General features: G+C 38.3%; 1 protein-coding gene across 1 annotated transcript; it reads right to left on the reverse strand.

Annotated features, from left to right (window-relative positions):
• Nucleotides 1-1,438: 1,438 nt before the first annotated feature.
• LOC139114097 (juvenile hormone acid O-methyltransferase-like) lies at nucleotides 1,439-15,490 on the reverse strand. The gene is made up of 5 exons (XM_070675617.1): nucleotides 15,412-15,490; nucleotides 11,487-11,693; nucleotides 5,327-5,637; nucleotides 3,048-3,183; nucleotides 1,439-2,066 (listed from the first exon to the last, which is right to left on the reverse strand). The coding sequence occupies exons 2-5, from the start codon at nucleotides 11,659-11,661 to the stop codon at nucleotides 1,906-1,908; spliced, it is 783 nt and encodes a 260-aa protein (XP_070531718.1). The 5' UTR covers nucleotides 11,662-11,693; nucleotides 15,412-15,490; the 3' UTR covers nucleotides 1,439-1,905.
• Nucleotides 15,491-27,890: the final 12,400 nt, after the last annotated feature.

Raw genomic sequence — 27,890 nt, forward strand, 5'->3', positions numbered from 1 at the left:
AGGCGGTTTTATGGACTACAAGCCCATTGGATTAATATTTATATTAAGTGGTTTTTTTTGTTGTTGCTTGTCATTTTTTTCTTTTATGTTTTTATATGGACGTTTTTATGTCTGAATTAAAGATTAAATAATTAATCGGCAGATTATGCTAAACATTTTTGCATGCTATTATAACACCGACAGATTTTCACCTGTACCGTGTTTCAGAAAGTGCTTCTGGATATTCACCCTAAAAAAACCAAAATTCAATATGTATCCAAATTAGCAATTTATTTATACGATACCGCTAAATTTCATTATATTCTATTAGAGCTCTGTGAGATCAACATCTGTACTAAGTTTCATCGAATTTGATGCAGTATATTTGGACATATCAATCGAATTAGGAAAGGCCATTAAACATTCTTATTAAAAATTAACTAACATGATACTGATGTGAGCTCAACCTCTGAACCAACTTTCATGAAATTTGATGAAGTATTTCTTGACGTATCAGCCTAATTATGAAAATTTTGAGATATGTTAATTAGCGTTTAATTGAATTGATACCGCTACATATTTTGAATGCCATTACACTACTGCCAGATCAATATCTGTACCACGTTTCATTAAGTTTGATGCAGTATTTCTAGGCATATCACACTAATTGGAAAAGTTCATTAAATATGAATATTGAAGATCAACTTACATGACACTGATAAACGTTTTTATTCACTGTTAAAGTTAATAAATATTTTAATAGCATCAAAGTTTTAAAAACATTGTATGTCTCCTACGTCAGAAGCCACGTTGAATACTGCTCACCATCTGGTCCCCTCATCAATTATATTTAATAAGGAAATTAGAAGAGTCCAAATAAAATTTATCAAGTATCTTTGTTTCCGTTCATCGATGGCTTACTCAAGGGCTCTGTATAGTAACCTATGTTATGAATTTCGCCTTCCCACATTGGAGAACAGGCGAAACTTTTTAGACACTCTTTTTCTTTATAAAATCCTTCACTCAGTTTATAGTGTACCAGATGTTCTTGCACAGATTCATTTTAACGTTCCTGCTTTTACATTGCGTCGTGCTGTTCTTTTTAGACCAGTGTCAGCACGTACGAATATCTTGAAACACTCATTTTATCACGATCTCAGGCATATTTTAATTCTATCTGTAACAAGCAAAATTTAGATATTTTTAATAACTCAGTAATTTTCGTCATGGATTATGTAAGATCCTTTTTTCTGAATGATTACTTTTATCTGGATGTTTTTCTGTGTGTCTTTCGCTGTGTTGCTTTTTTTGGTTATTTCTTATGTGAATTCTCCTGTCTGTTTGTTTAGGTTGTAACTGTTATATATTTTCGTTTTTGTATTATATTTTTATTTTCAAACGAACCTGTTATTGGGCAACCTGTTGGTTCCAGATAAATAAAATGAAATAAAATAAAAATAAAATGTGAGCTCAACAGCTGTACCAAGTTTCATGAAATTTGATAAAGTATTTCTTGACATAACAGCCTAATTACTAAAAATTATTCAATATGCGAATCAGCAGTTAATTGACATGACACTGCAAAATGCCTATGCATGCTATTACTATACTATGAGATCAACATCTGTACCACGTTTAATCAAATTTGCTGAAGCATTTCTAAACATATTACAATTATTTTGTAGAAACAAAGCCACGTAAGAGAAGTTACTCTCAAGAGCTTAATGTCCTTTTAGTATATGTTTCATTCGAATACTACAACTGATTACTTTACTGTAAGATTTCAAGTATCAAAGATAGAGTTGATAATACAAGTTAATAAGAGTGTTAGGGCGTCTATTTAGTGTCATCAAAACTGAGTTTTATAAGACCTGTATCGACAGGGATTTCATCTGCTTCTACGTCATTTAAGAACTCATTTGTTTATTATTTCCTGGCGACTGCAACAATAATAGAAGTTGTCATATTATATCCTTCATCGTCTTTGAAGCCATTATCTATCACATACTTGACGGCCTCTTCTACGTATTCTTCCTTTTTATCTTCTGGAAATCTTCCTAGTTGATCCATGAAGTTTGGGTAATATACTGTAAGACAGATACGATTTCTTGTTTTGTAAAATTGAATAAAAATTGTGTATTATTTGGAGCTTTCAATCTCCTATAACTTTCTCGTTAATTGATCATATAAAAAATTCTGTAGACAATTACATCTGTGACATACTATCAAGTTCACCTAAATATTATTCTTACAAATGTATTGTATGCAGTGTACGTGCGTAAAGGGTTTTGTCACAGTTCTCCTAGTCTGTGGTTGTCTGGCATGTGACAGTTGTAAATTGTTTTTTTCTTTGCAGCACAGCCCCACCAAGGATACAGAAATAGGTCATTATAATCAAACGGTGAATAGAGACCCCATGTGAAATCAACGGCTTCATCGGCGATAGGGCTCTTTTACATTGGTCTTAGAAAATTGTGGAGCTACCAGTTTGATCTAAGGTTATAACTGGATTCTTCTGCTTCTGACAAAGAAAATGTCCATGAAGAAAATGTGTCACTGTTTGTTGCACAATGTGTCCGCGTGTTGATATTGATCTATATTACGAATGTGAGTCACGGAATATATTTTATATAACATATTCAGCTACTTTGGCCGTCTAAAGCCGTTTACTCAAGGGTATTTTTCCAGCTAGGGTCTTTGTGGTAATTTGCCTTCCTGACATCAGACAAATACCGATGGTGGTCTTAGCTCCAAACCCATGCCGTCAGACATAAACAGAGTCCTATACAATGTCACGACACATGGCAAGTCGGCCGATCAACTAATTCCACCGATATCAATTTCAAGCGTGAAGCTTGTTGTAATTTTCCCGAACTTTTGGACGATCAGTATGGACAAGTAGGTCCAAAAAATGTTTTAACTAAATTCATTCGTAGACCGTGGGAAGAATTGACATAGGACAATTTGCCAACAAGGTCAGCTGAATAGTCCCTGTACCGTTAAAGCAGCCAGTCAAAAATATCTTACCATATCAATGAAAGGAAATTCGAAGTCTGTGAATAAGTTACCTTTTGCTTCTTCATAAGTCATTGGTAATTTGGTTACGTCCAATCTACAATGGATGTCTTTAAAACCAACACTCAACAGTATTTCTTTGTAATCTTCAGCATTTCCCTTGAATGGATAGTAGGCATGTTTATAACCCTGCAAAATACAAAAGAAAAGTAGAAGCGGAAAAGGCTAAGGCGACAGGTAAAATTGCTCCCAAACTAACAATCCACTTTCTCTGAGAGATATATAGTAACAAAAATATTACAGAAAGTTACTTTCTCACATTCCTGGCCGCTGGGAGAGTGGGATCGACAGTGCGGGAAAAATCGATCCTACACTCTAAAAAACCGTCCCACACTCTGCAGTATATATTACACGAGCTCTGATTGGATGATAAACAGCCTTTCGTTCAACGCGCAAAATATTATCCGATGGCACGATGAATAACGCACGGACCGGAACTACAAAGTAAGCAGGTCACACTAGTACAGAAATTTGCGAGAAATGGACACTTTCTCGCTGTATTGCGAGAAGTAAGCGAGAATACATACTTTCTCGCGATCATGCTGCGAGAACTGTGCTTTCTTGCATGCATCTGCGAGAAATTGAATTCTCGCAATCAATCAGCGAGAACTATGTTTTCTCGCTCTGCATCTGCGAGAAATTGTGAAATTTTTGTGAAATGCTTACACAGAAGAATACAACTTCTCGCAGATGCAGAGCGAGAAAACAAATTTCTCGCTGATTGATTGCGAGAATTTAGTTTCTCGCAGATGCTGAGCGAGAAAACACAGTTCTCGCCAGCTGATTGCGAGAAATTTAAATTCTCGCTAAGTTATTGCGAGAAAGTTATGTATTCTCGCTTACTTCTCGCAAAAAGCGAGAAAGTGTCCATTTCTCGCAAATTTCTCGCAAATTTCTATACTAGTGTCAGTGTACGGGGGCAGACGACAGCGTTGTCGCGATTTAAGATCACATTGTACGTCATTGGTGAGAGACTCACAAAAAATGACCGAACTTTCCGTGAACATAGGCCACTTGGAACATATAGCAATTTTTTCTGTTGGACATCTCGTCTGTAGCAGAAGTGGAACTTGCCACGAAGTTTGCATTAGTGACACGGAATGCAAGATGGCCTCGAAGTAGGATATTCGCTGATACAATTAAACATTCAATATTTCCAGTATGAATTTAACGCATTTTGTGGTCAAGTGAGAAAAAGATTCTCACACACCAAGGACCTGGGATCAGATTTCTCACACTCTTTGGGGATTTTGCAGTTATGCTCACTGAGGTTTATCCTATTGTCGACTGTCTTCTCACCTAATGAACTGTATTTTCCCTGACTCATAAACATAGTTATAATAAACATTATTTCATTTTGTTATTAATGCAGTTGTTAAGACTAATTCAAATAAATCATATTCTTGTACAAATAAAAAAGAAAGTTTACTTATTCTGGGACTCATATGAGGGATTTTACAAAATCAAATTTCTTATTCATATGAGAAATTGATTGTTGTAAGAAATATACGGTAAAAACTTTTTAAGAGAAAATGATTTTATGACCACAAATGGGAAAATTGCCCCAAAATACAAATATGATATTTCACCACAATTTGAATATAACTGACAAAGGCTAAACCTAGGATCATGTATACCAAGTTTCAAAGCAATGGGATAAGTATTTTCAGAGAAGAGGATTTTTAACACAAACCGGAAAATTGCCCCCAAAATACAACGGTACAAATTTCACCACAATTGAACAAATCTTACCGAAGTCACCTGAAAGAATCTGCAAACCAAGTTTCAACCAAATCTGGCCTGTCCTTACAGAGTTTTAGCAATTTGCGAGATTTTCCTTTGTTTTCCTTATTTGCATATTTTGACACTTATATGTCCATTTGAACAAAGTCACATCTCCACCCCTTGGTGCACCTTTACACCAATACTGAGGTAGTAGATGCTGCAGTTTTGGAATTTTTGATGTGGATAGACATATAGATCCTCGCATACGCACGCACGCACACATACATACATACGTACATACATACATACATACATACATACATACATACATACGTACATACATACATACATACATACATACATACATACATACATACATACATACATACATACATACATACATACATACATATATACATACATGCATACATAAATACGGAAAGACAGACAGACAGACAGACAGACAGACAGACAGACGCTGCCGAATCACCATATAAGCTCGCTTTGGTATATATACATTTACCAAATGTGAGCCAAAAAGTATTACCTTCATAAACGGTTTCCACTTTGGACTAATGTAACTGCCGAGAGCGCTTAAAGTATCGACAACGTCAGGATTTTCTTGTGTTATATTCAGGAAACACAGACCACCTGGTTTCAGACTCTTGTATATACCTTGCAAGGCCGCCTTGGAATCCTCCATCCAGTGTAAACAGTAATATGCGATAACTTTGTCAAATGCGTGACTGTACTCTTTGTACGTTGTCAATTTTGTGGCGTCACCGATGCTGTAACTGATGTTCTCAGCCAGGTTCTTCTTCTTAGCTTCTGCGATCATCTCAGACGAGACATCAAAAGCTATTGATTACATGAAATAAACATTTTAGAATATAATATATCATATATATGCACTATCAGAGGAGAAACAATTTAAGAAAGTACCAAAAACTCAACCAACTGTAAATGCTTTTTAAGTACATCAGAATAGGGGTATCCTAAGGACCCTACAAATCCACTAGGAAGTTCTGAGAGCTGCGGTATCGGGGAATTATTTGAGCTAAAATTCATAAACTACCTCCCAAATTTTACACATGCAAACTTAACGGTAATTTAAAAACACTGATTGAGGTATTCAGGTAATCCATTGGAATCTCCACACAGTTCACATCATATTGACAGGGTTTTAAAATTAACTTATTTTATAACATCACACTAGGGCTGAGCCCATACGCTCGCGCAGCTATGTAATTTCAATAAAGTAACAATTCACTGTTTGCAGTAGGATGTTTTGGATAAATAAATTTTTAAGATACTCCTCTCCGTCACAGGTGTTGATAGCCTCGTACTAGCCAGCATGCGGCAAGCTCGCTGAGCTGAGACCGACTACTCAGCGCTGCAGTATACTTTGTCGCCACGGCACTGGCGGTGACCGGGGCAGTGACCCTTGACACGAGTCTGGTTCCCTGCCCCAGGCTTTCTACCGCTGGCATGGCTGCGCTGTGCTCACAGGAGTGATGTTTTCTGGGTAGTTTCTATAAGCGTAGTTTAGGCTTAGGAAGAGAGCGTCGGAACGTAGCATAAACTACACTTATAGAAACTACCCAGAAAACATCACGCCTGTGGCTGTGCTAACGCGAAAGGGGTCAGGTATGCGCCATTCTATCCATGGCTGTGATTGGACTTCAAAGTGGAAGATGTTGATTGGCTACGAAAATTTCACAGTGAGCAGTCTGCTCCTATTTCTGACGACACACTTAACTTTATTTACGTTTTCATACTGAAACAGATTGATTTTTGTGAAGGCTTGTGTTGATGGTGACTGCCTTGCCTTGTTGCTGAGTGACTGCAAAGGTCGCAGTCATTTCGAACATTCTTGCCTGATATCACATGCCATGCGCGCCAGCCATTTTGCCCCCAATCTGGGCAAAATGGTTGGCGCATACCTGACCCTTTTCGTTTTCACAGCGCAGTCAGCAATAGACAGGAGGCAGGGAACAAGACTACCCTTGACACAAGATAACTGCCAGCTCGCGTGCAGTTTCGCGCACGACTGATGCTATCGAACAAAATATACAGGTGCTTGTTTATTTATATTAATTTTTAAAGTAAATTTAGTAATTGCATAATTCCATTGCTTGCAAACTTTTGCTCGAAATAGAAAAAGATCGAAACTGGGCCGTGACGTACGATGACGTGGTCACTTGAATAATGGGATTACAATGGCAGCGACCATGCCGTCTTATCGTTCTGTACTGATGCTTGTGGCTACCTTCGACGGCCCGCTGCGCGAGCTACTAACTTCTGAATAGGAAAAATCACTGGAAACTCAAAATCACATTTGAGAGCTTTCGGTCAGACGATTTCAGAGAAGATGCTTTTACCAAAAGTGTGAAAACGAATTAAAAGAATTTAGACTTGCAAAGTCCGTCAACATTTGAACAAATCCAAGTCAGGATATCCCCAGAGACTCGTTCACTTAATGCTCAAAGTTTTCTAATCAAAAAATCACATTTGAGGTCAGACGATTTCAGAGAAGATGCTCTTACCAAAAGTGTGAAAACGAATTAAAAGAATTTAGACTTGCAAAGTCCGCCAACATTTGAACAAATCCAAGTCAGGATATCCCCAGAGACTCGTTCACTTAATGCTCAAAGTTTTCTATCGAGTGGTTTGAAAAGAAATGTTGACGCCGTCAACATTTCGGATGACAACAGACATAGAGTGAGATCCACTTAGGCTGCATTCGAAAACACCTCTTGGGCGGGAGATTCCAAAGATTTTTTCGAATACCCCCTAACAAACTTACGTGTTCAAATCCTCCATATAACTTGCTATAATTTTGAAGTCCCCAAAAGGAAGGCAAAATTTGGCCGATATAGTGCGTCGTCCAAAAATATCAAATCATAATACATGGGAGTGGATTGGGAAAACTATTACCATTTGTCCGATAAAAACAAGCTATATGCATCTCTACATTTATATGTGTTTTGTAATTTATGTAAATGTACTTTGCTTGAAATGGCATGTAAAAAGTGCATGTATGTACGAAAAATTTGATTTTTTGGATTTCATCAATAATGTTAATTCACTATACATGGTAGTCTACAAGAAAACTATGAACGCGTATTCTCCAATATAAAACTAGCAATATCTTTTCATCTATAGACGTTTGATTACTGACATAAATGTAACTGATCGGCATAGGGTGTTTACAATTGCGTATGTGTACAAGAAATTTGATTTTGGAATTTCGCCGTAAATGTTCATCCACTATACATTTGGGTAGATGACAAAACTGTGAATAATTTTTTCTAAATTTAAAACTTGCAATATTTGTGCATATATGGACCCTGAATAATTGACATAATTGTACTTGATTAGAGAGTAGGTGGTTACAAGAAATTTGATTTTGGAATTTCACTGAAAATGTTGATCCACTATACATTGCAGTCTATGAGGAAACTATGAATAATTGTTTTACAATAACAAACTCGGTAAATCTGCGTTTTTATGTGCGCTTGATTATCGATATCAATTTACTTGATCAGACCAGGGTGGTTACAAGTCCGTGTGTATGCAAGAAATTTGATTTTGGAATTCCACCTAAATGTTGATCCACTAAACATTGTAGTCTATTGGGAAACTATGAATAATATTTTACAATATAAAACTCGGTAAATCTGTGTATATGTACGCTTGATTATTGATATTAGTGTACTTTATCAGACTAAAGAGGTTACAAGTGCATGTGTATGCAAGAAATTCGATTTTGGAATTTTTCACTGAAAGTGTTGATTCACTAGACATTGTCGGCTATGCCTGTGGAAACTACGAATAAAACATAATTCATCATCTTCCAAATTGACCTGAAGCTTCCAGTTCTTATTGACTACACCATGCACTATTCTAAATAGTTTGTGTTCTGCCAAAGTCCTCCAAAAGAAAGTGTACATACGGCGACATGAATATATATTTGACGCTGACCTAAACCCCCATGTATTGTCTCAATGGGAGATTGTTATCAAATAAGTTATCTCCCAAATTGTTTATTGAAAGATTAAGTCGAAACTTTTAGTCATTATAGAGGCCAGTTTTGTACAACAGAGGGCTTAAGTAGAAATCATGACAACCTAAATCTTTTGCCTAAAGGTGGCTGCTTGGATCAATAAATTGTTTAATATACCCTAAAACTTGCGCCCAAAGGGCGTGCCGAAAATGGAAATGGCAGGAAATGAAACTGCCAGAAGGTATTTGAAGAGGAATTTGATATTTAATAAATTTTCAAATCCCCCTTTGCAATTTCAATTCTTTTTTCAGATCCTCGGTATGTTGTACATTTTTTCAGGTGCCCCCTGAAATCCCCTGCCCCCCTGAGGTGTTTGTGAATGCAGCCTTATCTGACAAGCTTTCCATTCACGACAAAAGAGCTAATAATTTGATAATTATGATATTTACTGTCCCTTAATTATATTATGTAAGTGTAAAATTCGAAACACGTGACTCTGGCAGGAGGGGCGCTGAAAATGAAAAGGCTGGGATGCCGGGTGATAACGTCTGAGGATATTTTCTTTTGTATAAGCTTCCTATCTTTCTTCTGTCATGCCATCTGTAGCAGATGTTGGCTGTGAATTTTATGTATTATTTTCATAATTTTGTTTTCATACCAAAGTTAGCGTGTGTAAACGTGCTAATTGAAAGACGTTTATAGAAGCATCAGTGCTCGCTGATTTGGACCATGCCTACACACTTTAACAGGCTGAATAATAAACGGGTGCTGCACTCACAACATGGCGCCCCATGATGGAAAAGTACAAAAGACACAGTATTTCAAGCACAAATACATCATGATCATACCAGAAACAAGCATGGTTCCATCATAGACCCTCGAGGGTCTATGGTTCCATTTACTTGAACGTACAATACACGATGGCCAACATTTTGTTATAGTAATCTTTATTTTCTGTCACGTGATTAGGCTTTGAAAATAGTTGGAATCTTAAATTATGTTAAAACGTTTGAATTTACATGCCTCTTTCGACACTTATGACAGTGATATATACTTTCGCAGTCTTTAAAGGGTCTTATTCAAAGAAAGGTCTTGGAAAGCTGATTCACAGCTATTGGGGCTTTAAGGATATCTACTAGGATTGTTTGATGAATTCGTCCACATCACCTACAAATTGTTACGCCGTATGAATTATTTTACTGCAGAGTTCTGAAAAGCACATTGTTCGGTAACACCAAAAACAGATCTGAAATTAAAACTGCAAGTAGTGTTCTTGGGAATAAAGTAATTGTCACGGTTGCCATATGAATAAATTATAGCATAAGCTAGGGATCCAAGGAAGTATGGTAGTCAAAAGTGATTGACGATCATCCAAAAACTTTAAATTGGGAGAAACATTTGCCATACTCTTCATACGAGCTTACGTTGCCCATTATTAGTTCCAGAGACCAGCTCTGGAACTGTTAGTTTTTGCTCACTTTCCTTCTTTCTTTCTTTCTTTCTTTCTTTCTTTCTTTCTTTCTTTCTTTCCGGTAGTACTGTCATAGAACATGCTATACACAAATTTTACCCAAATTACCCAGAATGCATTGCGACACGCTTATGACGTTATCGCTCAGCTCGGACGGGTTTTACGGGCATTTCTTGCGTGTTTATTTATTTGTTTTTTATTTTGCATTGCTCAACTATCATATTGCGTTCAGCTATTAATAATTCTAGCTTTCTTACGCTTTGTTTTTTGTTGCTTTTTGATTTTATTTTTCTCTAAATACTCGCCGTACGTGGCGCTATACTGTTTCGCCCGAATGCTAATGACATAACAATGGCGGCGGTACGATCGCGTCGCTCGCATAGAGAGATAAAAGTAGCCTTTCCATAAGTTTACAAGCGCGGCTGGGCACATCGTGTACCTAGGCAAGGTGGGTGTGCTCGAAAACGAAGATCAATGCAAAATTTGGATTCAAAATCGGCTGTTTTGGCGGAGAAACTGCCCGCCGTATTTCTGAGGAGCCACCAGCGGTTTTTCCCATATCAGTCTGCGAGGCCGTTTAACGCCGGTAACACAGCCCTGCCATGCAGAGCTAGGCATTCATAGTCAACTGTCTGTCACCGCACCGGCACATGCGGCATGCGTTGGCTGCACGTAAAAGCAACTCAACTTTCCAAGATCAAACGGTCAGTATCTTGTGAAAACAGCGACATAGCAATGGAAATTGTTTTAGTCTGTGCTTTTAATCAAATGAAAATGCATGTGGCCTCGGTTTTCAATTTCAACGGCCTAGGTCCGATGTTTCCTCTCGTCTGATCATCGTCGTAAACCACACGCCTCTTTACGGCAACAACTCAGCGCTACCCGTCAAGCGATTGATTTTTGCGTAGGTCAGCGGAGCGAAAATTATTGCTCTGGCTCGCGAGAATGTCGTCTGATATACATTTCCGTGCGCTGTCGCCCCGTATGTATCTGTTGCATTTTTACCGTACAGGTACATGTAGGCATTTGTAATCTGTGTACTGTAATTCCCCGGACTGCCTTGCTTTATGGCTGCAATAGGTACGTGCTTGAATGTTAAATTCCAAAGCACTCTTTCATTCTGCACCTATCTTTGTCACACATTCTCTTGTTTTTTTCCGCTGCTCTGGTCTCTGGAACTTCGCTTTTGCTTGCAAATGCTTTCTAGTTTGATTTGATTTTAAATCATACCTGTCACTCTTCCTACACGCTTCGACAAAAGTATTGTGAGTACGCCTGGCCCACATCCAATGTCCAGTACAGTGTCTTTCTTATCCAATGGCAGGGCTTGAGAAATTACTTCCATGCACTGTAAGGCACCTTTGGACGCCATGGCATTATACGTCTTCAAGCGGTCGAAATTCATCGTCTTGATTGCGTGACTTGTGTTGTCTGGTGCTAGAACGTTAACGAATAAAAAATAAACTTTGTATGTTGCACAAAAACAACCCAAAACACAAAAGTGCAGAAAATGAGAGGTTTGAAGGATTAATGGCCTTGGCATCACCTGCCATGATTAATACCCATGACCCATCTCACGTTCCATACGCCATCTTACATTATGAGGTTCATGGATCAAGTTGTGATAATAAAAACAAAAGCATCACGTAATGTTTGTGACGCCGTCCGATGCGTTTTGCGTAACGTTAATTACTTGCAGTTAACAAATTTTAAATGGTTTCAAATCCTTGTGGAGCTTGCATTGGGATCATCGTGTTTATTTATTATTAATTCACGCGCACATTTGCAACATGTTAGGGAGTCATGTTATAAAGTCACATTAATTTTACATTGTGAAGGTCATATTTCCAAAGCAAATATAAGGTTATTACGTTTAATGTCACATTCGCATTCTGAAGGTCATTTTTCCATAACCAAATATATTGCCTTTCAAGTTTCCATAAGCAAAATATTGCCTTTATAAGCGGGTCACTAGACTCATTCGTCAGTCTGTTTTATTTAGCAGCAGTTTTGATGCCCGTCCAGCTTTCAGCCGCCAGCCGTACGTACGACGTTGGGTATTCCCGGCGTTTCACAGCCTCCCGGGCCGTATCGCGGAACAAACAGCATCGTACGCACGGCTACCGTTATGCAAGCTTCCACCCGCCAGCGTTTGATGCCATCTAGCCTGCAGCTTCCAGCCTGTATGATCGTTGTTGCCGTTCAGCCATCAGCCTTCCCAATTTGCAGCATCGCAGATTATGGCCAAGCAACAGCCGCAACCACACAGGACAGCTTTCAATTCAAACAGCTCTATAGGGCTATAGGGCCGTTCAGAATTGACCTTCATGTTCATTAATATCCAAAAATAAAAATTTGTCTGCATTTTTGATTACGCTTTTAAAAATTATGTATGCAAGTATGACGAAAATTCATCTTAGTTGGCGATTGCTAGTGTAAAACTGAATACTAAAGACACATTCACGACTCAGACTAGAAGCTACACAAACAGCCACGCTTGCAACATTGATAAAATTTGTCCGCACTTCAAGCAGCAGTGTCCGATGTTGCGCGCGTGCAGCTATATTTAACAAACCTGTAACGGTGAACAGTATTAAACACTTCCAACTTCCAAGACTGCCGAATGGACAACAGACTGACGTTAACATGGAGACGCCAGAAAACCAAACACCCCAGAGTCGAGAACACTGATCGAAGAATTGATACAGGTCCTAAAACCTCACCTGAAGTACGAAAATGGGCAATCAACAACAGCGACTCAGGTCCTGAGTTCAATTTTAGCAATTTATTTTTGGCCGAGTCCACTGACAAGGTTGTATCAACAGCCAAGGTCCCTATTGTTATGCGCGTGGCAATAGCAAAGGTAGCTATTGCTAAGTCTGGTTCCCTGACACATTTCTACCGTAAACATGGCCAGGGTTCAAAATTAGCGGTAGTCCCGCGTCCACAGACTACCAACGTTTCCCTTGGGCTACCAAAATCCATGAAATGGTAGCCCACATGGACTACCAAAGCCTGGGACATGAAGTTCAGTCAGTACTTGGAATGTCATGTCCGTTCCATCACTTTTGGACGAGCAAAATGCAATCAAACCCAGCCGGACATAGAAAGGCGAAACTGTTTATTTATTTATTTATTTATTTATTTATTCATTATTATACTGGTTAGCTCCTCCAGTCAAAATGTACTTATTTCCAGGGAGGACTATGACTTTGTTATGCAAATTACAAAGACGACATGCGGTGGAACTTCGAAACAATTTTGTCGAGGTCTGAACTGATGTAATTGTATGACAGGCATAGGAAATGATAGCCAATGAAAACACATTTTCACTGTATTTTGATCATAATGTGTCTATCACAATTACACGAATATTATGCCCCCTCCGTAGTCCATGGTCTATATTTAGTCATGCTTCAGTATGTCTAATGCATGTGCTGAGAAGTCACGGTAGTTGTCATGACATTTGCATACAACTCTGAGAATGAAACCAAGAGTCCACCAACCTTTGCTGAGTCCGCCAGGACCCGACCAAGGTTTACATATAACGAAGTGCCGATCAAGTTGAAACGGTTACCCACGTAAACTTGAGTCATAGTTATTGACTTTAACTACAAGCTAACACAACCTTACAAGTTCGTCATGCATATTACAGTCGGCCGGGAGTCTCGCGAAAAAGATCGGGAATATCTTCACGTGATTTACCATTCTTTCGCATGTGAAAGGTTTCCTAAAGCACGGAGACGTTTCTATGTTATCAACACATGTTGAGGTTTTGCTGAGGTGACAAACCAACCCGTATTCAACGTTATGAGACGATCCCCCGCGAGCCGGGCATAACTAGCTATTGAAACAGACTGGTATGCAAATTAAGGATATCAATGATCTCAGAGAGGTCAATTCAGACTTTCCACATAAAGCAAATATATAATGAGGCAGGCCTGAGGGAAGACAAAGTTCAGATTTTTATCATGTGCTTTTAAGAAGGAGCAATTTAATGCGTATTCCATGCGTTTAATGTTTGAAGTTTAAAATTAAAACACATGATTCATGCTCGATAGTTTTGTCCTATTTGGTATAATGTCCAATGATAACGATATGTTTAGTTTAGAGCGATACACTTTGCTTTGTAAGGGGTATACTCTTAAAAGGTCACTGAAGGTGCAGGTGAACAGGGCTGTGATTGTCCGATGTCGCTTTCTCAGTGAACGCAGGGCAGACCTGAAATGGTTCACTTGAAAATGAGAGACCGCCAAGCACCGATCGTCCGATATTCGATTCCATAAACTTCATTTCTTTTCATAATTTGAACTTATTTCACATTAAGTCTACATCACACTTTTTTTTCTGTAAAGTTGACTAGTCATTTGGTTGTTACATTGAAAAAAAGTCACGATTGACTGCCAGGCAGCCAACCCTATCATTCATACATGTGGTATCATCCAACTTAGTTTGGCGCCGTGGCAAGTAGTAAAATTATTGTGTCCGTTGGCATTGCGCCACAGATTGCGCCGATAAAAGCACACATGCAGCTATAAACTTTGTCAGCACTTCAAGCAGCAGTGCCAGATGTCACGCGCGTGCAGCTATATTTAACAAACCTATTACGCCACGGTGAACAGCACTATTAAACAGTTCCAAGACTGCCTAGTGGACTAAAGACTGATAATAGGTATGTTGGCGCTAAAACTAACAGTACACCCCAGAGTCAGAGAACACTAGTCGAAGAAGTTGATACAGGTCCTTAAACCACAGTTACGTGTTGGCCGATACACAGCGGTCGCTGTTGTAGCATTAGAAAAACCTCTTTATCTAATGCATACCACGGCCGCCGCTGTGTATTGAAGCACACGTAACAGTGCCCGAAACCACCTGAAGTACGAAAATGCACAGGCATTCCACTCAATGCAAGCAAACCGTCACTGATGCAACCGGTAACGGTTTGTTTGCATTAAGTCGAATGTCTGTGCAAAATTGAGCGACCGACAACGACCCTAATATACCCCCATTACGATGATGGCACGGTTAGCAGCAGTCGTTACTATAAAGTCCATACGGCATACGCCTTATAAAAGCCGAACACATAAAATCACAGGCTATCGAACCAATATAAATGAACAAAAGTAAGTCAATGAATAAACCAAACAATTCAAACCTAGAAATGTCTCCTGCCCTGTGTACAATCTTGCCAAACTGTACGGGTACGGTCAACATGCCCTTCCTCCAAACAGGCTGTCGGCGATAGCGGGTGTACCCCACACGTCATCTACATTGTTTACTGTACAGTGTACGTGCATAGTAATCTAATTCAGGATCACATTTTTATTAAAAATTAACTAACATGATACTGATAAAGGTCTTATTCACTGTTTAAACAATGTGAGCTCAACATCTGTACCAACTTTCATGAAATTTGATGAAGTATATCATGACATATCAGCCTAATTATGAAAACATATGAGATATGTAAATTAGCATTTAACTGAATTGATACCGCTACATATTTTGCATGCCATTACACTACTGCCAGATCAATATCTCAACCACGTTTCATTAATTTTGATGCAGTATATCTAGGCATATCAAACTAATTAGGAAAGTTCATTAAATATGCATATTGAAAATCAACTGACATGACACTGATAAACGTCTTTATTCACTATTAAAGCAATGTGAGCTGAACAGCTGTACCAAGTTTCATGAAATTTGATAAAGTATTTCTTGACAGAACTGCCTAATTACTAAAAATTATTCAATGTGCGAATCAGCAGTTAATTGACATGACACTGCAAAATGCCTATGCATGCTATTACTATACTAAGAGATCAACATCTGTACAACGTTTCATCAAATTTGCTGAAGCATTTCTACACATATCACAATTATTTTGTAGAAACAAAGCCACGTAAGAGAAGTTACTCTGAAGAGCTTAATGTCCTTTTAGTATATGTTTCATTCGAATACTACAATTGATTACTTTACTGTAAGATTTCAAGTATCAAAGACAGAGTTGATAATACAAGTGAATAAGAGTGTTAGGGCGTCTATTTAGTGTCACTAAAAATGAGTGCTTTATAAGACCTGTATCGATAGGGATTTCATCTGCTTCTGCGTCATTTAAGAACTCATTTGTTTATTATTTCATGGCGACTGCAACAATAATAGAAGTTGTCATATTATATCCTTCATCGTCTTTGAAGCCATTATCTATCACATACTTGACAGCCTCTTCTACGTATTCTTCCTTTTTATCTTCTGGAAATCTTCCTAGTTGATCCATGAAGTTTGGGTAATATACTGTAAGACAGATACGATTTCTTGTTTTGTAAAACTGACTAAAAATTGTGTATTTTTTGAGCTTCCAATCTCCTATAACTTTCTCGCTAATTGATCATATAAAAAATTCTGTAGACAAATACATCTGTGACATACTATCAAGTTCACCTAAATATTATTCCTACAAATGTATTGTATGCAGTGTACTTGCATAAAGGGTTTTGTCACAGTTCAGTCTGTGGTCGTCTGGCACGTGACAGTTGTAAATTGTTTTTTTCTTTGCAGCACAGCCCCCAAGGAGACAGAAATAGGTCATTATAATCTAACGGTGAATAGAGACCCCATGTGAAATCGACGGCTTCAACGGCGATAGAGCCCTTTTACATTGGTCTTAGAAAATTGTGGAGCTACCAGTTTGGTCTAAGGTTATAACTGGATTCTTCTGCTTCTGACGAAGAAAATGTCCATGAAGAAAATGTGTCACTGTTTGTTGCACAATTCCGTCACTAAATGTGTCCGCGTGTTGATATTGATCTATATTATTATGTGAGTCACGGAACATATTCTATATAACATATTCAGCTACTTTGGCCGTCTAAAGCTGTTTACTCAAGGGTATTTTTCCAGCTAGGGTTTTATGGTAATTTGCCTTCCTGACATCAGACAAATGCCGATGGTGGTCTTTGCCCAAAAATTAAGAAGTCAGACATAAACAGAGTCCTATACAATGTCACGACACATGACAAGTCGGCCGATCAACTAATTCCACCGATATCAATTTTAAGCATGAAGTTTGTTGTAATTTTCCCGAACCTTTGGACGATCAGTATGGACAAGTAGGTCCAAAACAATGTTTTAACTAAATTTACTCGTAGACCGTGGGAAGAATTGACATAGGACAATTTGTCAAAAAGGTCAGCTGAATAGTCCCTGTACCGTTAAAGCAGCCAGTCAAAAATATCTTACCATATCAATGAAAGGAAATTCGAAGTCTGTAAGTTACCTTTTGCTTCATCATAAGTCATTGGTAATTTGGTTACGTCCAATCTACAATGGATGTCTTTAAAACCAATACTCAACAGCATTTCTTTGTAATCTTCAGGACTTCCCTTGAATGGATAGTAGGCATACTTATAACCCTGCAAAATACAGAAGAAAAGTAGAAGGCTTAAGGAGCGGAAAATGCTAAGGCGACAGGTAAAATTGCTCCCAAACTAGCAATTCTCTTTTTTTGAGAGATTAGAGTAACAAAAATATTACAGAAAGTTACTTTCTCACATTCCTGGCCGCTGGGAGAGCGGGATCGACAGTGCTGGAAAAATCGATCCCATACTCTCAAAAACCTTCCCACACTTGCAGTATATATTACACGAGCTCTGATTGGATGATAAACAGCCTTTCGTTCAACGCGCAAAATATTATCCTATGGCACGATGAATAACGTACGGACCGGAACTACAAAATAAGCAGGTCAGAGTACGAGGGCAGACAACAGCGTTGTCGCGATTTTAGATCATGTTGTACGTCATTGGTGAGAGACTCACAAAAGCGGCCGAACATTCCGTGAACATAGGCCACTTGGAACATATAGCAATTTTTTCTGTTGGACATCTCGTCTGTAGCAAAAGTTGAAGTATCGGCAGTGGAACTCGCCACGAAGTTTGCGTTAGTGACACAGAATATTAGATGGCCACGAAGTAGGATATTCGCTGATACAATTAAACATTCAATGTTTCCAGTGTGAATTTAACGCATTTTGTGGTCATATGAGAAAAAGATTCTCACACACCAAGGACCTGGGATCAGATTTCTCACATTCTTAGGGGATTTTGCAGCTATGCCCACTGAGGTTTATCCTATTGTCGACTGTCCTCTCACCTAATGAACTGTATTTTCCCTAACTCATAAACATAGTTACAATAAACATTATTTCATTTTAATATTAATGCAGTTGTTAAGACTAATTCGATTCAATCATATTTTTATACAAATGAACAAGAAAGTTTACTTATTCTGGGACTCATATGAGGGATTTTACAAAATCAAATTTCTTATTCATATGAGAAATTGACTGTTGTAAGAAATATACATACGGTAAGAACTTTTTAAGAGATTTTATGACCACAAATGGGAAAAATTGCCACCAAAATACATATATGATATTTCACCAAAATTTGAACATAACTGACAAAGGCTAAACCTAGGATCATGTATACCAAGTTTCAAAGCAATGGGATAAGTATTACCTTCATAAACGGTTTCCACTTTGGACTAATGTAGCTGCCGAGAGCGCTTAAAGTATCGACAACGTCAGGATTTTCTTGTGTCATATTCAGGAAACACAGACCACCTGGTGTCAGACTCTGGTATATACCTTGCAATGTCGCCTTGGAATCCTTCATCCAGTGTAAACAGTAATATGCGATAACTTTGTCAAATGCCTGGCTGTACTCTTTGTACGTTGTCAATTTTGTGGCGTCACCGATGCTGTAACTGATGTTCTCGGTCAGGTTCTTCTTCTTAGCTTCTGCGATCATCTCAGACGACTCGTCTGAGACATCAAAAGCTATATATGAAATAAACATTTAGAATATAATATATCATATATATGCAATATCAGAAGAGAAACAATTTAAGAAAGTAACAAAAACTCAACCAACTGTAAATGCTTTTTAAGTACATCATAATAGGGGTATCTTAAGGACCCTACAAATCCACTAGGAAGTTCTGAGACCTGCGGTATCGGGGAACTATTTGAGCCAAAATTCATAAATTAGCCCCAAAATTTTACGCATGCAAACTTAACAGTAATTTAAAAATACTGATTGAGGTATAATCCATAGGAATCTCCACACAGTTCACATCATTTTGACAGGGTTTGAAAATTAACTTATTTTATATCATCACACTAGGGCTGAGCCCATGCGCTCGCGCAGCGATGTAAAATAATCGCAATCATACCAATCCATAATCCAATGACAGTAGGTCAGAATTCGCAAGACAACGTTATAGTTGTAAACATAGACACAAAACAGCACAGAACAGACAGTAAATAGACGGTACACAAACAAAGTCATATTCATGAAAGAAAGATATATGGACCTCTGGCCAGAAGACCAAGTGTTTGTAGTAGGAGGTTTTGGATAAAGAAATTTTTAAGATATTCCTCTTCGTCTCAGGTGTTGATAGCCTCGTGCTAGCCAGCGTGCGGTAAGCTCGCTGAGCTGAGACCGACTACTCAGCGCTGCAGTATACTTTGTCCGCTGGCGGTGACTGGGGCAGTGACCCTTGACATGAGTGTGGTCCCCAGGCTTTCTACCGCTGGCATGGCTTCGCTGTACTAACGCGAAAGAGGTAAGGTATGCGCCATTCTATCCATGGCCGTGATTGGACTTCAAAGTGGAACATGTTGATTGGCTACGAAAATTTCACAGTGAGCAGTCTGCTCCTATTTCTGACGACACACTTAACTTTATTTACGTTTTCATCCTGAAACAGATTGATTTTTTGAAGGCTTGTGTTGATGGTGACTGCCTTGCCTTGTTGCTGAGTGACTGCAAAGGTCGCAGTGATTTCGAACATTCTTGCCTGACATCACGTGCCATGCGCGCAAGCCATTTTGTCCCAAATCTGGGCAAAATGGTTGGCGCATACCTGACCCTTTTCGTTTTCACAGCGCAGTCAGCAGTAGAAAGGGGGGCAGGGAACAAGACTACCCGTGACACAAGATGACTGCCAGCTCGCGTGCAGTTTCGCGCACGGCTGATGCTATCGAACAAAATATATGGGTACTTTTTTATTTATATTATAATTTTTAAAGTTAATTTAGTAGTTGCATAATTCCATTGCTTGCATAATTTTGCTCGAAATAGAAAAAGATCGAAACTGGGCCGTGACGTACGATGACGCGATCACGTGAATCATGGGATTACAATGGCAGCGACCATGCCGTCTTATCGTTCTGTACTGATGCTTGCGGCTACCTTCGACGGCCCGCTGCGCGAGCTACTAACATCTGAATAGGAGAAATCACTGGAAACTCAAAATCACATTTGAGAGCTATCGGTCAGACGATTTCAGAGAAGATGCTTTTAACAAAAGTGTGCAAACGAATTAAAAGAATTTAGACTTGCAAAGTCCGTCAACATCTGAACAAATCCAAGTCAGGATATCCCCAGAGACTCGTTCGCTAAATGCTCAAAGTTTTCTATCGAGTGGTTTGAAAAGAAATGTTGACGGATTACGCCAGACATAGAGTGAGATCCACTTAGGCTGCATTCAAAAACACCTCTTGTGCCGGAGATTCCCAAGATTTTTGTCGAATACCCCCCTAACAAACTTACAACGTGTTCAAGCCCCCCATATAACTTGCTATAATTTTGAAGTCCCCCCAAAAGTAAGGCAAAATGTGGCCGATATAGTGCTTCGTCCAAAAATATCAAATCATAATACATGGGAGTCTATTGGGCAAACTATTAACATTTGTCCTATAAAAACAAGCTACATGCATTTCTACATTTGTATGTGTGCTGTAATTTATATAAATATTCTTTGCTTGAAATGGCAGATAAAAAGTTCATGTATGTACAAAAAATTTGATTTTTGGATTTCATCAATATTCTTAATTCACTATACATGGTAGTCTACAAGAAAACTATGAACGCGTATTCTCCAATATAAAACTAGCAACATATTTTCATCTATAGACCTTTGATAACTGGCATAAGTGTAATTGATTGGCAAAGGGTGTTTACAAGTGCATATGTGTACAAGAAATTTGATTTTGGAATTTCACCGAAAATATTCATCCACTATACATGACAAAACTTTTAATAATTTTTTCTAAATTTAAAACTTCCGCATTATGGACCCTGAATAATTGACATAATTGTACTTGATGAGAGAGTAGGTGGTTACAAGTCCATGCGTGTGCAAAAATTGCATTGATTTTGGTTATTTCACTGAAAATGTTGATCCACTATACATTGCAGTCTATGAGGAAACTATGAATAATTGTTTTACAAGACAAACTCGGTAAATCTGCGTATTTATGTGCGCTTGATTATCGATATTAATTTACTTGATCAGACCGGGCTGGTTACAAGTTCATATGTATGCAAGAAATTTGATTTTGGAATTTCACCTAACTGTTGATCCACTAAACATTGTAGTTTATTGGGAAACTATGAATAATTTTTTACAATACAAAACTCGGTAAATCTGTGTATATGTTCGCTTGATTATTGATATTAGTGTACTTTATCAGACTAAAGAGGTTACAAGTGCATGTGTATGCAAGAAATTTGATTTTGGAATTTCACTGAAAGTGTTGATTCACTAGACATTGTCGGCTTTGCCTGTGGAAACTACAAAAAACACATAATTTATCATCTTCCAAATTGTTATTCAAAGGTTGTGTGACCTGAAGCTTCTAGTTCTTATTGACTACACAATGCACTATTTTAAAAGTTTGTATTCTGTCAAAGTCCTCCAAAAATGTACATACGGCGACATGAATATGTACTTGAAACTGACCAACCTAAATGTATTGTCTCAATGGGAGAATGTTATCAAATAAGTCATCTCCCAAATTGTTTATTTAAAGATTAAGCGAAACTTTTAGTCATTATAGAGGCCAGTTTTGTAACAGAGGGGTTAAGTAGAAATCACGACAACCTAAATCTTATGCCTAAAGGTGGCTGCTTGGATCAATAAATTGTTAAATATACCCTAAAACTTGCGCCCAAAGGGCGTGCCGAAAATGGAAATGGCAGGAAATGAAACTGCCAGAAGGTATTTGAAAAGGAATTCGATATTTAATAAATTTTCAAGTCCCCCCTTTGCAATGTCAATTTTTGTTTTTCAGATCCTTGGTATGTTGTACATTTTTTCAGGTGCCCCCTGAAATCCTCTGCTCCCCCCCCCGAGGTGTTTGTGAATGCAGCCTTATCTGACAAGCTTTCCGTTCAATAGAGCAAATAATTTGATAATTATGATATTTACTGTCCCTTAATTATATTATGTAAGTGTAAAATTCGAAACACGGGACTCATGCAGGAGGGGCGCTGAAAATAAAAAGGCTGGGATGCCGGGTGATAACGTCTGAGGATATTTTCTTTTGTATTGTAACGCCCCTCCCTGTAGAGATTGTATCTTGAAGCGTCCCTCACGTGGCCAAGGCGTGTGAAGGTCATTGACTCAGATCGTACAAGAAGCAGATAAGAGATAGTGTGATAGTTTAATTAATTATTGGTTAAGATTTCAATGAGAACAATCGAGAATGGGATATTCCATGGTGTGATCTTATTTAATCTTAAGAAACAATCAAAGACTGGCGGGAAAATTACCACGTGATAACTTTTGTAATTATGTAAGTTTGAAGATGTATTTAACTTTGTAGAGAGTTTGGACTGAGACTTGGGATCAGACCTTGGACGGTAACGTTACTGTCGCCATCTTGCAATAAAGTACAAGTTGTGTTAAATCTACATCTTGGTGTGTCAGCTTCAGTTACTGAAAGCATTACGATCCAGACTGGTACCTCTCAACTCGTAATTCCCCGAACTACGAGCGCAACAGTATAAGCTTCCTATTTTTCTTCTGTCATGCCATCTGTAGCAGATGTTAGCTGTGAATTTTATGTATTATTTTCATGATTTTATTTTCATACCAAAGTTAGCTTGTGTAAAAGTGCTAACTGAAAGACGTTTATAGAAGCATCAGTGCTCGCTGATTTGGACTATGCCTACACATTTTAACACTGTCAGGCTGAATAATAAACGGGTGCTGCACTCACAACATGGCGCCCCATGATGGAAAAGTATAAAAGACACAGTATTTCAAGCACAAATACATCATGATCATACCAGAAACAAGCATGGTTCTATCATAGACCCTCGAGGGCCTATGTTTCCATTTACTTAAACGTACAATACACGATGGCCAACATTTTGTTATAGTATTCTTTATTTCCTTTGTCACGTGATTAGGCTTTGAAAATAGTGGGAATTTAAAATTATGTGAAAACGTTTGAATTTAGATGCCTCTTTACACACGTATGACAGTGTTATATACTTTCGCAGTCTTTAATGGGTCTTATTCAAAGAAAGCTCTTGGAAAGCCGATTCACAGATATTGGGGCTCTCTGGTAGGATTGTTTGATGATTTCTTCCATATCACCTACTCATATCAAATTGTTTACTCCGTATTAATTATTTTACTACAGAGTTCTGAAAAGCCCATTGCTCGGTAACAACAAATTCAGATCTAAAATTAAAACTGCAAGTAGTGTTACTGGGAATAACGTAATTGTCAGGTTGCCATATGAATAAGTTATAGCATAAGCTAGGGATCCAAGGAAGTATGGTAGGTCAAAAGTGATTGACGATCATCAAAAAATTTTGGGAGAAACATTTGCCATGCTCTTCATACGAGCTTACTTTGCCCATTATTTAATTTGATTTAAATCATACCTGTCACTCTTCCGACACGCTTCGACAAAAGTATTGTGAGTACGCCTGGCCCACATCCAATGTCCAGTACAGTGTCTTTCTTATCCAATGGCAGGGCTTGAGAAATTACTTCCATGCACGTTAAGGCACCTTTAGACGCCATGGCATTATACGTCTTCAAGCGGTCAAAATTCATCGTCTTGATTGCGTGACTGTGTTGTCTGGTGCTAGAACATTAACGGATAAAAAATAAACTTTGCATGTTGCACAAAAAACACAAAAGTGCAGAAAATGAGAGGTTTGAAGGATTAATGGCCTTGGCATCACCTGCCATGATTAATACCCTTGACCAATCTCCATACGCCATCTTACATTGTGAGGTTCATGGATCAAGTTGTGATGATAAAAACAAAAGCATCACGTAATGTTTGTGAAGCCGTCCGATGAGTTTGCGTAACGTTAATGACTTGCAGTTAACAAATTTTAAATGATTTCAAATCCTTGTGGAGCTTGCATTGGGGATCATCGTGTTTATGTATTATTTATTCACGCGCACATTTGCAACATGTTAGGGAGTCATGTTATAAAGTCACATTAATTTTACATTGTGAAGGTCACATTTCAAAAGCAAATATAAGCTTATTACCTTTAATGTCACATTCGCATTGTGAAGGTCATTTTTCCATAACCAAAAATATTGCCTTTCAAGTTTCCATAAGCAAAATATTGCCCTTATAAGAGGGTCACTAGACTCATTCGTCAGTCTGTTTTACTTAGCAGCAGTTTTGATGCCCGTCCAGCTTTCAGCCGCCAGCCGTGCGTACGATGCTGTGTATTCCCGGCGTTTCACAGCCTCCCGGGCCGTATATCGCGGAACAAACAGCATCGTACGCCCGGCTACCGTTCTGCAAGCTTCCACCCGCCAGCCTTTGATACCGTCTAGCCTACAGCTTCCAGCCTGTATCGTTGTTGCCGTTCAGCCACCAGCCTTTCCAATTTGTAGCATCCCAGATTATGGCCTAGCAATACCCGCAACCACACAGGACAGCTTCCATCAGCTTAATAGGGCTATAGGGCCGTTCAGAATTGACCTTCATGTTCTCGCATTAATATCCAAAAATAGAAATTTGTCTGCATTTTTGATTACGCTTTTAAAAATTATGTATGCAAGTATGACGAAAATTCATCTTAGTCGGCGATTGCGAGTGTAACACTGAATACTAAAGACACATTCACGACTCTGACTAGAAGCTACAAAAACAGCCACGCATGCAACATTGATAAAATTTGTCCGCACTTCAAGCAGCAGTGTCCGATGTCTCGCACGTGCAGCTATATTTAACAAACCTGTAACGGTGAACAGTATTAATAATAAACAGTTCCAACTTCCAAGACTGCCAAATAGGCACAGACTGATGTTAACATGGAGAGGCCAGGAAACCTAACACCCCAGAGTCGAGAACACTGATCGAAGAAGTTGATACATGTCCTGAAACCTCACCTGAAGTACAAAAATGGGCAATCGACAACAGCGACTTAGGTCCTAAGTTCAATTTTAGCAATTTCTTTTTGGCCGAGTCTATTGACACGGTCGTGTCAATAACCAAGATCGCTATTGCCATGCGCGTGGCAATAGCAAAGGTAACCATTGCCCAGTCTGGTTCCCTGACACATTTCTACCGTACGCATGGCTATCATTGGTCAATAGTACGAGTGCAGTAATTGCGTTGGATTTATTTCCAACTTTGAGCTACCTTCGAATTTAGGTTTCGTATGCCCGAACCAATCATCTTATGTCGACATAGAATGATAGACGAAAAATTATTTATTTTGAGTCATTGTCGTACATGCCAAAGGTCGCCATGGTCACCCGGTCACGTAATAGAAAAAAAAATCATAGACGATAACCGGCATTTCACCAATACATATAGAAGAACAGAGTCACCGACTTAAGAGTGAAGCCGTGCCAACAACTTCAGCGTTCAATGTTTCGTCATTTCCGAGCGTGCCTCTGTACATATATGCTAAACACATGATCTTGTCAGGTGACTTATCAGGCTCATAAATATGCAGTCGAAATTCTGACCGAAATATTAGCCCATACCTATAAAAAGCCAAACATTGCAATATTCTTGAAACACCTATTTTCTTGTTATAAAAACCATTTTCTTTTTGTAGAAACAATTTTCTTTTTGTAAAAACCCATTTTCTTTGCGTAAAAACCTATTTTCGTTTGTAGAATCGCTTTTCTTCGTGTCAAAAAAAATATTTTTTGTAAAATCTATTTTGTGTAAAATCCTAATTTCTTTGTGAAAAAAACCTTGTGTAAAATCCTAATTTCTTTGTAAAAAAAAACTTTTATAAAATACATTTCCTTTTTGTGAAAAATTTCTTTGTAAAAAATATTTCTTGTAAAATGTATTTTCTTTTTGTAAAAAAAATCTTTCTGAACCTATTTTCTTTTTGTACAAATCGTACAACCTTCATTCATGTTGGTGAAACCTATGCTTGTATTCCAAATCGGCCATTCGTATTGGTCACGTGTCACACTTATTTGTACTTGTCCAGCTCAGTTTTTCTAATTTTTATTTGAAATATCTTCTTTTATATTAATAAAATATTATAAGCAAGTTTTTGTCTGTAAAACTCTGATTTATGTTCGCAAAACCTATGCTTGTATTCCAAAACGGTCATTCGTATTGGTCATGCTAACTTCGAACTAAAGATAGGGTTTTGGTCAAAGGTTATTTGCAGATGCCATCAAATTGTGCTATTTGTGTTAGCGGTCTGCTCTGCTATGCTCACCTTCGCTTGCCAAGGTCTCGTGTCAGGGCACCGGGCAGCTGGATGCTCTCCGATGCGGTAGTTAGTGGGAGACTGAATTCGAAGTAACGGACATCCGTGCAAGGGGCCGATGTGCTACGCGCGGTTAAGGTTTCGCGTGGCCATTATTTCTTTTAGCATCATATTCTAATTTTTCAAGAGAATTTCGTCTTATCACAGGTGTTGGAGTCTACTGATTGTATCATTACGTTGAAAGAGACAGTTTCACAGTGGGACATATAAGAGACTGGACGTAAATTAGCAGGGGGCGGGGGATTTTGGGGAGGGCCACAATTTTTGGAACCTCTGTTTGGGAAAGGGTCACAATTTTTTGAGCTCCTCTGAGGGAGAGGGTCACAAATTTTTGTGCAAGTTCTCTGTGCACTAAAAACAGAAAACAAATTGTTTGTAAAGACAATACGCATGCATGACATTACTAGCATACTGCCTTTTACTTCCTATTAAATGCTCATTTACAACTCTCCGTGTATCTCTTCCCCACCATTATCTTAAACAGGATTGTCTCTCTTTCGCTTTTCCTTTCGTTTCATGTTTGTTTCCTTGCGTGTTGTATCTGTTGTGTGAGCGTCCTGGTCGGTAATTAAATGCACATCGAATGGTAACACTTATTTACTTTTTATGAATTTTCACTTTATCACGTTGAAAATAATAGGTCTTCGCACGTATAAAAAACGGAGAAAATTGGCACTGTGGTTGAAACAGAAAAAAATCAGTGTGGCCTTTCTACAAGAACCCATAGCAGTGTACAAGATGTACAATTTTAGAAGGCTCAATTTAAAGGTCACTGTTTATTTGCTCACGGTACAAATAATAGCAAAGGAGTAATGACTATTATTAATTGCCCTGACTATTCTATCAAAGATATTTTTGCAGATGCTAATGGTTATCTCATGATTTCAGTGAGTATTGATGTGTGTCCATTTATTTTCCTAAACATTTACGCTCCAAATGATGAGAAAGAACACAGTGTCTTCATGAACACTATTTCAAATTTATTGGCACAGCATTGCTCTGATACATCTATTCCAGTAATAATTGAAGGGGATTTTAATTTTATTCATGA

The sequence above is a fragment of the Ptychodera flava genome, chromosome 16 (assembly GCF_041260155.1).
Source record: "Ptychodera flava strain L36383 chromosome 16, AS_Pfla_20210202, whole genome shotgun sequence".
Taxonomy (NCBI): Eukaryota; Metazoa; Hemichordata; class Enteropneusta; family Ptychoderidae; genus Ptychodera; species Ptychodera flava.